The sequence below is a fragment of the Tribolium madens genome, unplaced genomic scaffold (genome assembly GCF_015345945.1).
Source record: "Tribolium madens isolate multiple individuals breed KSU strain unplaced genomic scaffold, Tmad_KSU_1.1 Scaffold_96;HRSCAF=242;Tcas5.2_LG5, whole genome shotgun sequence".
NCBI classification, from domain to species: Eukaryota; Metazoa; Arthropoda; class Insecta; order Coleoptera; family Tenebrionidae; genus Tribolium; species Tribolium madens.
The window spans coordinates 15,794,452-15,807,223 of NW_025401068.1; the positions used below are offsets into that span (position 1 = coordinate 15,794,452).

The window sequence follows — 12,772 nt, forward strand, 5'->3', positions numbered from 1 at the left end:
GCTCGTCTTTAAAACTATTGTTTGTAATTTATCAGTTATTTGACAAACACTTCATCATAATACTAAAAACTTTATTAAAAATAATAAAAATACAGTTTTATTAAATTTTTGTGGGCAGATCCTTTTATATTAAATTCATAAAACTGAAATTTGCTAGTTGATTGAATTTGAGTGACAGAAAACCCGAAATGAAAAGTTAATTGACATATTAATGGACTATTTTATGGTAAAAGCGTTTTTAACAAAATTGAATTATTAAACTTGTATTGAATCCTAATTAAACTAAATTGCCAGAATGCGCTAACAAGAATTAAATTGAACATTATTTGCAGGTTTATCATAGTTGTTATCACAGTCAGAGTAGAGTAAATTAAAATATGCAGTTTTTTAACAAAATTTTTGCACTTCACTTTTCATTAAAGCAACATAAAAGCACTGCAATAAAACTCTAACGTAATAATGTAATGTTATTATGAAACTGTGCGAAAAATTGTATTATCACCACTTACTCTTAATTTTAGTTTACGTCACAATTTTCAGCAAACCTAATTCAATTAAAAATAACAAACTATAATTAATTAATAAAATACATTTTTACTTTCCTTATCCTATAAGAAAAGTATTGTATTTGTTCTCGAGAACGATAAGAGCTAGAAACTTCGAAAAGTCGTGTGATTTTTTGGTTTTTGCTACCATACAAATCCGTTTTTCTGAAAAACACTCACCTGAAAACTGTGATTGACGTTTTTGGTTGAACACTCGGCTAGGCACAGGTCGGTGAGTTCGATTTCATCGAAAATCACAGCCTGAAACAAGCATGGAATATAAATGGAAAATGCTCCAAACTATTATTAATTAATCAAAAATTGTCATTGTCGTCAATAATTGAGAACATGAAATGTAAAAATTGAAATCTCGTTACTCGACTTTGTTCTATAATTTCTAAAATAGTCAATTCAACAGCTATTAGCTTCATTTATTCTTGTTAAGGAGTCTTTGTTTCAAGTTTCAGACAAACAATTTTAAGCTCATTATAATACTTTTATTTCAATGCAACCTGAAGAAATAATCAATAATTAAATGATAAAGAAAAAGAAGAATTTAATAAAATTGGATAGTTATGTGTTTAAGCGTCATGAAATATTTATTAAAAAATCAATTTATTTTATACCCACGCTCATAACTTTCCCAGAAATCATTAAATACTCGTATTTAGTTTACGTTCATTATTTGAACAATTTTAGATATTGCACTGAATCCGTTAATACCCAGAAATAGCCCTTATGTGAAGGTATTAAAACTTCAATACTGATATTGTTATAAAAAAAAATGATTTCAAAATGGTAAAATTGCAAGTTCTGAGATTTTTTTTACCATCGAAGATTATAAATAACTATTGATTTCTTCATTACAACCTTAGATCATGGTTTTTATTGAAAATGTGATAAATTTATTACCGTTGTGCTAAAAATAGCCTTTGGAGATTAATTTTCATGCTGAAAATGTCTTGAAGAAATGACTCACTGAAACTGCATAAATCGTGTTTTATCATCAATGAATCAGCTTTTTATGTAGTTAAAACAGCCCCAATTTATTTGGAAAATTTAAAAAATCAGTTTCCAGTGAAATTTTACACGAATGAAAGGGAAAATACACGCCACCCACACTAGTTTGTTGAAAGTTGCGTAAAACGGGAACTGGTGAAAGTAAAACAAATGTAACTCAAACTCTTGCTACCACTTATGATAATTATCTAGTTAAACAGATTCAGGGGATAATAAATTTCAAATCATTATTGCAACTTTGAAAATATTACTACTTCATTTTCATAAAATTACAATTCGCTGTGATTTATGCAATAACTTTTCCAATAAGCGGATCCCATTTGCGTAAAACATTTCAATTTAACTGTTTTTTTCCTCCAATAGTTGGAAAATTATTACCGTCACTTCATACATTTGCTTGGTTTTAGTGTTGTTGCGTCAAATAACAATGAAATCCAATTTCGTGATCCACTAACTTTACCAGAAATCCTGATCCACAATGGTCCAGTTGTTCACTATTCATGTTTGCTAAACCATTTCTATTCAAATTGAGTTTGTTTTTCAATTTCGCGAAACTTTATTAATTTCGATAATAATTTAGTCAATATATCTAATCTAATTTTCTTGATTAAATGGCACTTTAGTGTTTTCTTGAAACCCTTCAATTTAAATTTAAAAAGAAAGCAAATATTGGCAGGAGGATACGCCGAGGAAATTGATGTTAAATTAAATTTATCCAACGTTCAACTTATTAAATTTTTTACTGAGAATTACTAGTAATAAAGAAAAAACTGGTGTGAACATCACACGACTTTCCTTATCCAACTTATTTGAAAAACATCTTTTTTTAGTTCGGTACCTATTAATATTTTTATTTTATAACATTTCACTGTTTAATAAGGTATATTTCATGATTCTAAATAATTTTTATCCACATGAATTTATTTCTTGGTCTTTGCGACCGATTTTTACCAAATGTTTCGTGCTGCGTCCCCTTTCTACACGTAATTTATATACCAAATTTCAAGTTTCTAGCTCTTATCGTTCTCAAGAACAAATACAATACTTTCCTTATAGGATAAGGAAAGTAAAAATGTATGTTATTAATTTATTGTGGTTTGTTATTTTTAATTGAGTTAGGTTTTGCTGAAAATTGTGACGTAAACCAAAATTATCAGTAAATGGTGATAATACAATTTTTCGCACAGTTTCATAATAACATTACGTTATTACGTTAGCGTTTTATTGCAGTGCTTTTATGTTGCTTTAATGAAAACTGAAGTGCAAAAATTTTGTTAAAAAACTACATATTTTAATTTACTCTACTCTGACTGTGATAACAACTATGATAAACCTGCAAATAATGTTTAATTTAATCCTTGTTAGCGCAGTCTGGCAATTTAGTTTAATTTGGATTCAATACAAGTTTAATAATTCAATTTTACTAGAAACGTTTTTACCATAAAATAATCCATTAATATGTCAATTAACTTTTCATTTCGGGTTTTCTGTCACTCAAATTTAACATAAGAGGATCTGCCCAGAAAAAATTTAATAAAACAGTATTTTTATTATTTTTAATAAAGTTTTTAGTATTATGATGAAGTGTTTGTCAAATAACTGATAAATTACAAACAATAGTTTTAAAGACGAGTTTAACAATATAATTTACTTATAGTTAAATTGCTTTTTTTTAATATATCCCTGCAATCTAGACAACTATTGGACAGAAGCCAATAAAAACGTAAGAAAATACAACTTGTTAAACTTCGATGTTTCCTAAACTTTCGCAACTTCTGTTCTTACAATTATTTTAATTCAAAATGTAGGTAACTGTTTTTTCCAGTAATTAAAATATTTTAAAAAATTGTAGTACTTTCACCATAATTTTCATTTATCCCACAGCCACAAAATTATAATTTCATTTATAAAAAAATTAGCAGAAAAACTTTTCATTCATAAAACATAAATAGCATTTTTTTATTATAAATATCCGATTAGATAACTTTTTTTATTTTCTGATGGCTTTATCAGATTTCAACCCACTGTAAGATAAATATTTATGCTCTTATTTCTTTTATTGTATTAAGCAAACCAAAAATATGTTTATTGTTTATTTTTCTTCTAAATTAAACAAAACAGTTATGTGAAAGAACTTTTAAAATTTTGTAAGATAATTTGTCATTTGACATTTACTTGTTATTAAAAGAAATCCTTTCAGCTTTTCCTTAAAAAATAAAAATTGTTTACAAAAGTGGATCAGATAATTGTTTCCTTGATAAGTTAATATCATAATCTTTTTGAAGAAATTAAAAAAAATAAAAATAATTAATTTGTTGTCGATTTTTTCTAAAATGGTAGCAAACAATACTCATAGTATCTTAAAGAAATGCTCAAATTTAAAAGTAACATCGTCCTGTAAGAGACAGTAGAAAAGACTAAGAAAGGGTCAGAAATACCGACATAAAAAATTTCTAAAGTTGTAAAAAATCTTTGAAAAATTTCTTAGAGAAATTTCACAATAAACTTTTCAAAATTTAGTGCTGCAAAAAACAGATGATGAGATTATAAAAGTTAATTTGTTATTTCTTGCTGAAATGGTAATAAAAAACACATAAATTTTTGTATTTTAATACTGAAAGATTTTTTCTGTTCTTTTTTGCAGTTTCCATTCATTTAAATTTACAACATAAAATCTCGTTGTTTATTATTATAAAGACACTAACCGAGAAGATATTAGCTGAGATTACCTTTATGAAATAGTATATTGTGCTATTTACCACATAAACTCACCTTTACTCCAAATAACATATACTAATTTAAAGTAAAGCGTCACTTAATGAGCAAGTAAATGAACCAATTAATCAGGACGCTTTGCAAGTAAGTCATAACAACGTTCTTATAAACAAACATTACGCATCAGTATCGGAATTTGTGTTGAGATTTTTAAAAGTGTTTATTAATTTAACTAGTGCAGTTGGTAGTGTCGAATACAATTACCTCTCCAGAAATTTTTAAAGTAGCGAAAGGGACAAAAAAGAAACAATTTTGGTACATACAATTTTCTTTTATCCCACAGCCACAAGATTATAATTTCATTTATAAAAAAATTAGCAGAAAAACTTTTCATTCATAAAACATAAATAGCATCTTTTTATTATAAATATCCGATTAGATAACTTCTTTTATTTTCTGATGGCTTTATCAGATTTCAACCCGCCGTAAAATAAATATTTATGCTCTTATTTCTTTTATTGTATTAAGCAAACCAAAAATATATTTATTGTTTATTTTTCTTATAAATTAAACAAAACAGTTATGTAAAATAACTTTTAAAGTTGTTTTCAAAAGTTGATCAGATAATTATATCTTTGTTAAGTTAATATCATAAGCTTTTTGTGGAAATTTAAAAATACTGGGATGCGCCAGAACTCGCGCCCCAGAGAAAAATTTCAAGAATGATAAGATACCAGCAACTTGGAAAAAATGTTTCTAACACGTTTGTGAGCTTGCAAGAAACAATTGAGGTTGGCAGCAGTGTTATCTCTGAAGAGATTGCCGTAATAACTGTTTAGTTGGCGCGGTAACGTCTTCAGGGAATGCTTATCCGTATTAGTAACAAGTTATCTGGTATCGTAAATGCCACAGCTTAATTTATGAATCCCGGGGAATTCCCCACGAGCGAGGTGGCGGCCGTGAAATCACGCTTTTCGCCCTAAGTGATTTATGATGTGTTTTGCGCAAACTGGGCAAAATTTTCCACGTGAAAATTTCTCGCATTTTCGATTTATTGAAATTTTCAGGTATTGGGTAAAATCAAAGCCGACGATTCGATACGTGTTATTTTCGCTACATCGACTCATAATTGTGTTTAGGGCTTGAAGCTCGTATTTTATTCGTGATAAATTACTTTGGGGCGGATCACACGTTCGGCGGGTTTTATTAAAGCCGTCTGAATCCGACTTAATCTCATTAACAAAATATTTGATCAAGACGCGGTGTGATACCAAAACTCTTTTATTTCCTTTCAGGGAACAACACAATATTGGGTTTTTGTCTGAAAAATTGTTTTTGATTCAGCGTTTCGTACGATTTTAAATAGAGGGTTTTTGCCCGGCGCATCCACCATTTTTTTATTGACCAAAGTTTGCTTTTTGGTACTTATCAGCGAAAAAAACATTTTTAATAAATATTTTTGTATATTTAAAAAATGCATGAACATCTTTGTAAAACAATAAGTAAAAAACCGTTTTCATTAAAAAAAAATATTAGTAAAGTATGGTAATCTCAATTAATCAATTAATTAAAATAAAAAGTATTTTGGTATCGCTCCTTTACAACCTTTAAACATTTATTAATTTATTTCCAAAAAAAACTGAAAGTTTACTCAAAAAAATCTTTAATTTTTGTAAGTTGTACATTTTTTCAACAAAAAAGTGTGAGACTTACAAAAAAAATTTGCACAGCAACACTTTTTGTAACAAGCTCGTTGCCTAAAAAGAAATTGTGGTAGGTTTTCATTAAAAAAAATTGTTACTATGTTTATCTCGTAAGTATAAACAATTAATTAATATTCCATTTTTTTTGAATAGCATTTTTATAGCCATTGCACACCTCTAAATTTATTTGCCAAAAAAATGATAGTTTCGCCAGAATAAAATCGTTTCCAGACTTTTGGACTTCTTGACTTTTTAGAAACTACTGACGAATTAAATTAAACGGTCTATTAAAAAAACTGTAAGAGTAAATAATAAAAAATTCAAAAAGTCCAGACTGTTTTGTTACTTTGACCTTTTGAGGGCCTAAAACCTTTTTTCATAAAACAATGCGTAAAACTCTTTGTTTCAAAATATTTCAGAGCCATAACATGTTTTTGTTCTGAGTTTTCAAACGCTTTTATTTTTTCACAATTGCGTTGCTAAATAGTAACCTGATAATTAGCAAAAAATATTAAATAATCACGCTTTGTAAATTAGAACAAATCGATAAAAATGTGTCGTTTTAGTTCGTTTTTTGAACTAAAAGTAAAAATGTCAATAAATCCACAATAAAAATTAATTGATCATCTTATTTTTATTATTTCAAAATGAAGTACAAGCAAGTTTAAAAAAATATTCAAGGTGACTCATTTAAAACGATTCAATTTCAACACAATAGGTGTATACGAGGGGCCGTTAATCTAAAAATAAATGTGTACAACTGATTCCAAAAAAATCCACTGAAATTTCAGTAATTGCAAAGAATTCCACCAAAATTTCTTTTGTTCTCAGCCGAGGGGACGATTGAAATCTTTTGTAATTATTTAGAAGTTAAGAATTACTGAAATTATTTGTAAATTATTAGATGTTTTCTGAAATTACTGGATTTTTTTTGGAATTATTGGAGATGATTTAAAAAAAATACGTTGAATTACTTTGGATTTAGAGGAATTATTGTGAAATTACAAAAAATAAGTTGAAATTATTTCAAAATTATAGGAATGAATCTGAAAACGAGTGGCCGTTTATTTGAAAAAATTGCATACAACTAATTCCGATTCCAAAAAATTCCACCGAAATTTCAGTAATAACAAAGAATTCCACCAAAAGTCTAGTTATTCCAATAATCCATTGTAACTAATTTATTTTCGTAATTTCAAAATAATTCTCGTAATAACTAAGAAATTCAATGCAGTTTTCAAAACAAAAATTCCAGTAGGTAATTCACAAATACTTTTCGTAATTCCAAAAAATCTAAAGATAATTCTAATAACAGCATTTTTTATAGCCTCACCTATAAATTTATTTGCCAAAAAATTGATAGTTTCGCCAGAATAAAATCGTTTCCAAACTTTTGGACTTACGAAAATGGAGAAAAAAATGTTTAAAACAGGAGATTTATCTAGTTTTTGCCCGGCGCATCCACCATTTTTTTCAATTACAGTTTCGCATGTTTTTGTGACATTTTCATCAACGAATGGTAATAATCTGAACTATTTGTACTGATTGGTAGCGTTAATAAAAATACAGACTTATGAGAATAGAAAAAATGTACTGAAACATGTTAAAAATATACTCTGAAACAGCACACTGGTTGATTAGTTTCGTAATAGATCTGTCACTCAGGTTTGCTCAATTTAAAACTTTGACGTTGGAAAAAATGAACTCGAATGGGTGTTTCCCCAATTAAATTGGATTTCTAGGTGGTGTCATAAAATAACTAGGAAATGGCTTCCGCCATTAAAATCTGCAGTAACAAACGCCTCCATTAAGTGATAATGTTGGCAATTTTCTCATAACACACTGTTCTTTATTTTGAGCGACCTCATTTTTAGACTAGTGGGTTAGTTTCTCATTTTGTTTACGTGGAAAGTTTCATAATAGCTTTTGTGATATCGTAAGCAGAGAAATTAACTCGTTTGTTAGGTCGCTCTTTACTAAAGTGGTAATTATTCAATGGAAATTGAGGCCACCTTAACACATTGTTTGGAAAGTTATTTGCGGCGACGTTGTCCCAAAAGCAAAATTAATTGAGGTTGACATTAAAACAGTTTCTTGAAAAAGTAAACGAAAATGAAAACAAAAACTTTTGTAATATGACCTATGGTTTGATTTCAATTTAGGGAAATGGAAGCAAACCTTTTGATCTAAATTTAAATACACAAAAAAATTGGCCCTAATTTTGCGAAAATTTTAAAAAAGAAACTATAATTTAGATATTTCTGTTTGTTTAAAATTTTATAGTTTATGGTTTAATAATTCTTCTTTTATTTGGATTTATTTTAAGATTAGTCCTTTTTGGGTTTAAATAATAAATTTGTGGTTTCTTTTTTACATAAATTTGTAATATAAATATGTTTTCACATATTTTGTCGATAATTTGACGATGATTCACTCCAGATTGCTACTTTTTTTTGAATACTTAAATTTAATGGGGTTTAAAAAAACATACAAATTTTTTTCAACATTTTGTCAAAATTTAATGTGAATATTTTAATTTAAAATTATGAATTCTTTTATGGTTTATTGAGTTCAAAGACCTTTTTTATGTTTTTTTTATTTGTTTTGAGTTATAATACACATGCAGAGTGATTTATGCGAAATTTCTCCATAATTTTATTCAGTTAATCAATTTTTCTATAAAATTTTTTGATTTTTATATGAACAGGATGATTCACTCAAGATTGCTTCTTGATTTTTTGTATGAAATACTTACTTAAATGAGATTTCCAAAAAAATACATGTTTTTCGAAATTCTGAAAAAATTACTAATCATTTGATATTTACAAACAAATTCATTCATCTGAATGCATTTTCTTTTTTTTTTGCACTATGTAGGCTATATATGGATTTTAGGGAAACGGGAGCAAGACTTTGACCTAAACTTAAACAAACTTGTTTTTGAAGTCAAGGGTAAATTTGAAATAAGTTTTTGACACAGAAATTAAAAAAATGGTCCTAATTTTGCCAAGTTTTAAAAAATTATGCTAAAATTTACATATTTTTATTTACTTTCAATTTTAAATTTAAATTTATTTATTTTAATAAAAAATATACAGAGCGATTTTGATTCTTCATATTTCTTCATATTTATTTTTTTGAATTTAATTCAAGATTAGTTCTTTTTGGGTTTAAATAACAAATCAATTTTTGGTTTCTTGCTTACTTAAGTTTATAAGAATTGGTTATGAACATTTTATCGCACCCGATTTAGCCTAAATAGTATTTTTTTATCAAAAATGTCACGATGATTCACTCAAGATTGTCTCTCAATTTTTGTTTGAATAACTAATTGGATTTAAAAAAATACAAGTTTTTTTAAAAAAAATTTCAAAATTTGCAAGTTTGTTCAGTGTGAATATTTCATTTTTATATTATGCAGAAAATAATGTTTTATTCGAGATTGTCTTTTTTTATAATTTAGCTTTAAGGCCAGTTTCTTAAGAATTTTTATTTTTTTTATTTTTTAACTTGTTATAATACATAGAAACAGAGTGATTTACTCGAGATTTCTCCCCGATTTAGTTTAGTTAACTTAACATTGATTTTTCGTCTGAACAACTTAAATAAGATTTCCAAAAAAATATAAGTTTTTCAAAATTCTGAAATAATTTCTGCCTATTTGAATTTACAAACAAATTAATTCATCTGAATGCGTCCTTTGTACTATAAGCTATGGCTGGATTTCAGTTTAGGGAAATACGAGCAAGCCTTTTGACCTAAACTTGGAAATTTAAAGCACGAATTGATTTTGAGCGTAGGGTTGTTATCAACGTTTCATCGTTGCATACTAATGAATCGGGAATTTGAAGGACTTTTCAGGGATTAAACGCTTTTCCATCACAACCAATATTGCCACCTTCATTAGATAGTCGAAAACGAACGAATTCTATCGAAACGCATTTTTTAAGCGAATAAAAGCTTTAGGATTAATTAAAATCAAAGTAAAATTTTATAAATTTACATAGTAGTTATTAATTGTTAAAAAAGTAAAAACATGCGTTATTTATGCATAAAAATGCCGGGTTTTCCAGTCCACTTGTATCATCTGTTCCAGAAGAAAAGAGAATTATGTCGTAAACTACACCTTGTAGTGGATGGAGAAAGACAAAATCAATAACATGATTTAGTTCGTAGCCTCTGGTATCTGCAATAATGTGTTCGAATTTTCTGTGAGAAGGTCAGAGATCAATTATTATCATTCTGGAGAAATGTATTGGTGTTATAGGTAAACCCTTCGCATGTTGTGGTTAAATTATATCCTGAATTTCTGTGCTACTATGGAAATTTGGTCCATTAATCGTTTTAAATTCACCACATGACGCTTAAAAGTGGTTAATATTTCATCAATTGACTAAATTCGTGATTCTGTGTTAACTGCGAATAAAAATGCACATGAATATTTATTAAATACCCTTTATTCAAATTATCGTCTAACCCAGAAATCGGTTTAATTAAATTTTTTTCCGTGTCAAGGACGGACATAAAAGAGGCTGGAAATGGCAGTCAGGTGGAAATCAAGGATACTCAGAAATTGTATTTCTGGGCTGAAGAGGTTATTGTTCAGCTTGCAGTAACACTTAACTTTGTCTTTTTCACTTTCTTTTTACGCAAAATATTAAAGTTACAAGTTTTACGAGCAGTTCTTTTTTAGAACAGTAATCTAGTTACGAATTTATATTTGAATTTTTAACAAAATTGCTTTTTTCCCGATTCAAAATATTGATAGTATGCATCTTATCTTATGCAAATGTAAATCCATCAGAAGGTGCGAAACTAAATTGAAAAAAACTAATACTTGTATTTGCGTTTTTCTCAATTTTCAAATAATTAATTTTGCTTTGTTTCTTGTAATTTCGATGACTAAAAACAGAAAGATAAACAGATGGTGACGCCACAATGATAGTTATAATAAAATGAATCAGAACAAACAAAAAATATATTACATAATTTATTAAAAATTATTATTTCTTAAATTTGAAATTTTTGCAATTTTTTACAGAAAATTACAAAATTACAGTTTTCAAACCATTTACTCTACCGTTCCGTAGATGGCATGTCTCTAGCCAGTTCCAAAATGTACCACCAGAAGAATTTGTCGCTTGTGTAAAAACAAGTTTTCAAATGAAAAAAAGACAAATTGAATTTTTAAGAAATTCAGTAAACAAATTGTTTTTTTTTAATTGGATGTTGTTCCTAAATTAAAAAGTACCTCACACACACAGTAACACCGAGTTTTTATCTCATTTTGAGTATTTTTAACGGATTGCAAAATTCAATAGTTTTTTTTTATGAAAAAAACGCATGATTTAAATTGCATAAAAAAATGCAGTAACATAAGTGAGTAATCAACAATACACCAAAAATAAATCAAAAAATTCTTTCGTACAGTTTTCTTATAAAAAAAAATGAAATGGCCAAAAATAGAGTTTTTGTTTTAATTTATTTTTAAACGGCACAGACGAAAAATTTCAAGTTATTATATAATGCTGCTAAGGCCATCAAAAAATTATGATAATTTTTTCAAAATTTTTAAATAACGATTTATTTTTTTTTATTCAGTATAGTTCAACCTTAAATAAAGAATTACTCGTTTTGAGATAATCGTTTTAACACTTAACTTTGTCTTTTTTACATTCTTTTTACGTAAAATATTAAAGTTACAAGTATGAAATAACGTGGAGAGATTGGTCATGCTTTACAAGCCGTTTTCCACCAAAACCACTCCGTTATTAAATCCCATTTGGTAAATGTTGCATTAGGATCCTGTTAAAGGACATTGAGGAGCAAGTTGATTGCTTCTACTTTGAGTGAAAAGTTGCAATTGCATTGAAACTATTGCAATTATATGCAGAGACGATTGAGTTAGAACTTTGCAAAGAAATTTAACTTAACATTAAATTCGTTGCGTGAAAAGTGCAAATCCTTTCCTCGTGACGTAAATAGTTTTAACTTTGTAATTCAATTTGTCGATCCTTGAACGTTTTATATCTTTGTCGCATAAAATGGAAGCCAATTATTTTAAAACGACATTAAAGTACGAGTAAGCTGATGAAACCTAAAAAGAGCACTTTATATCTGCTTAGTGAAATTGTAACTTTAATCAGACTTATAAAAGCAATGAAGCAAATTATCCTACATGCACTTCTAAGGGTCTAATTTAACTCTGTACATCATGACATGTCAAGAACACGAACATTTCGCCGGAATACAATAGGGTAGATACACTTGGGAAATTGCACAACACACAATAGGATAATGCCTAATATTCTTCTCGTTTATAGATGAAAAAAAAATAATCATTCTGTACAAACTTTTTTTAAATGGAATGGACTCAAATTTTGTGTTTTCTGTTAAAATGTGACTTGTTTTAAATTTTGCAGTCACTCCAACTCTTTCAAATAGTATATTATGTCATTGGGTTATTACATTTCATCATAAAAGTGATTACTTTTGTGAGTTTTGCGGACAAATGTTTTTATTGATTACCTTAGGATTCATATAACTAACCACAATTTTTTTTCTTGTTGGTCCATGAAAATGGAATGAAAGAAGGTGGATTAAAAATCAAAAATTTCTAAGTACCTACACGTTTTTATTTTAAATTAAAATAAGCGATCCTAATTAAACATGAAAAAATACAAATTAACTCACAAAAGTAACAAAAAATAAAATAAATTTTTAATACTTTTTATTGTTACAAATTTAAACAGGAGATAGAATATTCATTTTTAAAACAAAAATTTTCTG

The 12,772-nt window shown here is 27.5% G+C and overlaps 1 protein-coding gene across 1 annotated transcript in view; it reads right to left on the minus strand.

Moving 5' to 3' along the window:
* The window catches only part of LOC123013365 (diacylglycerol kinase eta), a 104,070-nt gene that overhangs the window by 39,875 nt on the left and 51,423 nt on the right, over positions 1-12,772 (minus strand). Inside the window, exon 3 of the mRNA XM_044411838.1 lies at positions 726-806. Within this exon, the coding sequence (XP_044267773.1) occupies positions 726-806 (81 nt within the window). The remainder of the gene's footprint in view (positions 1-725; positions 807-12,772) is intronic.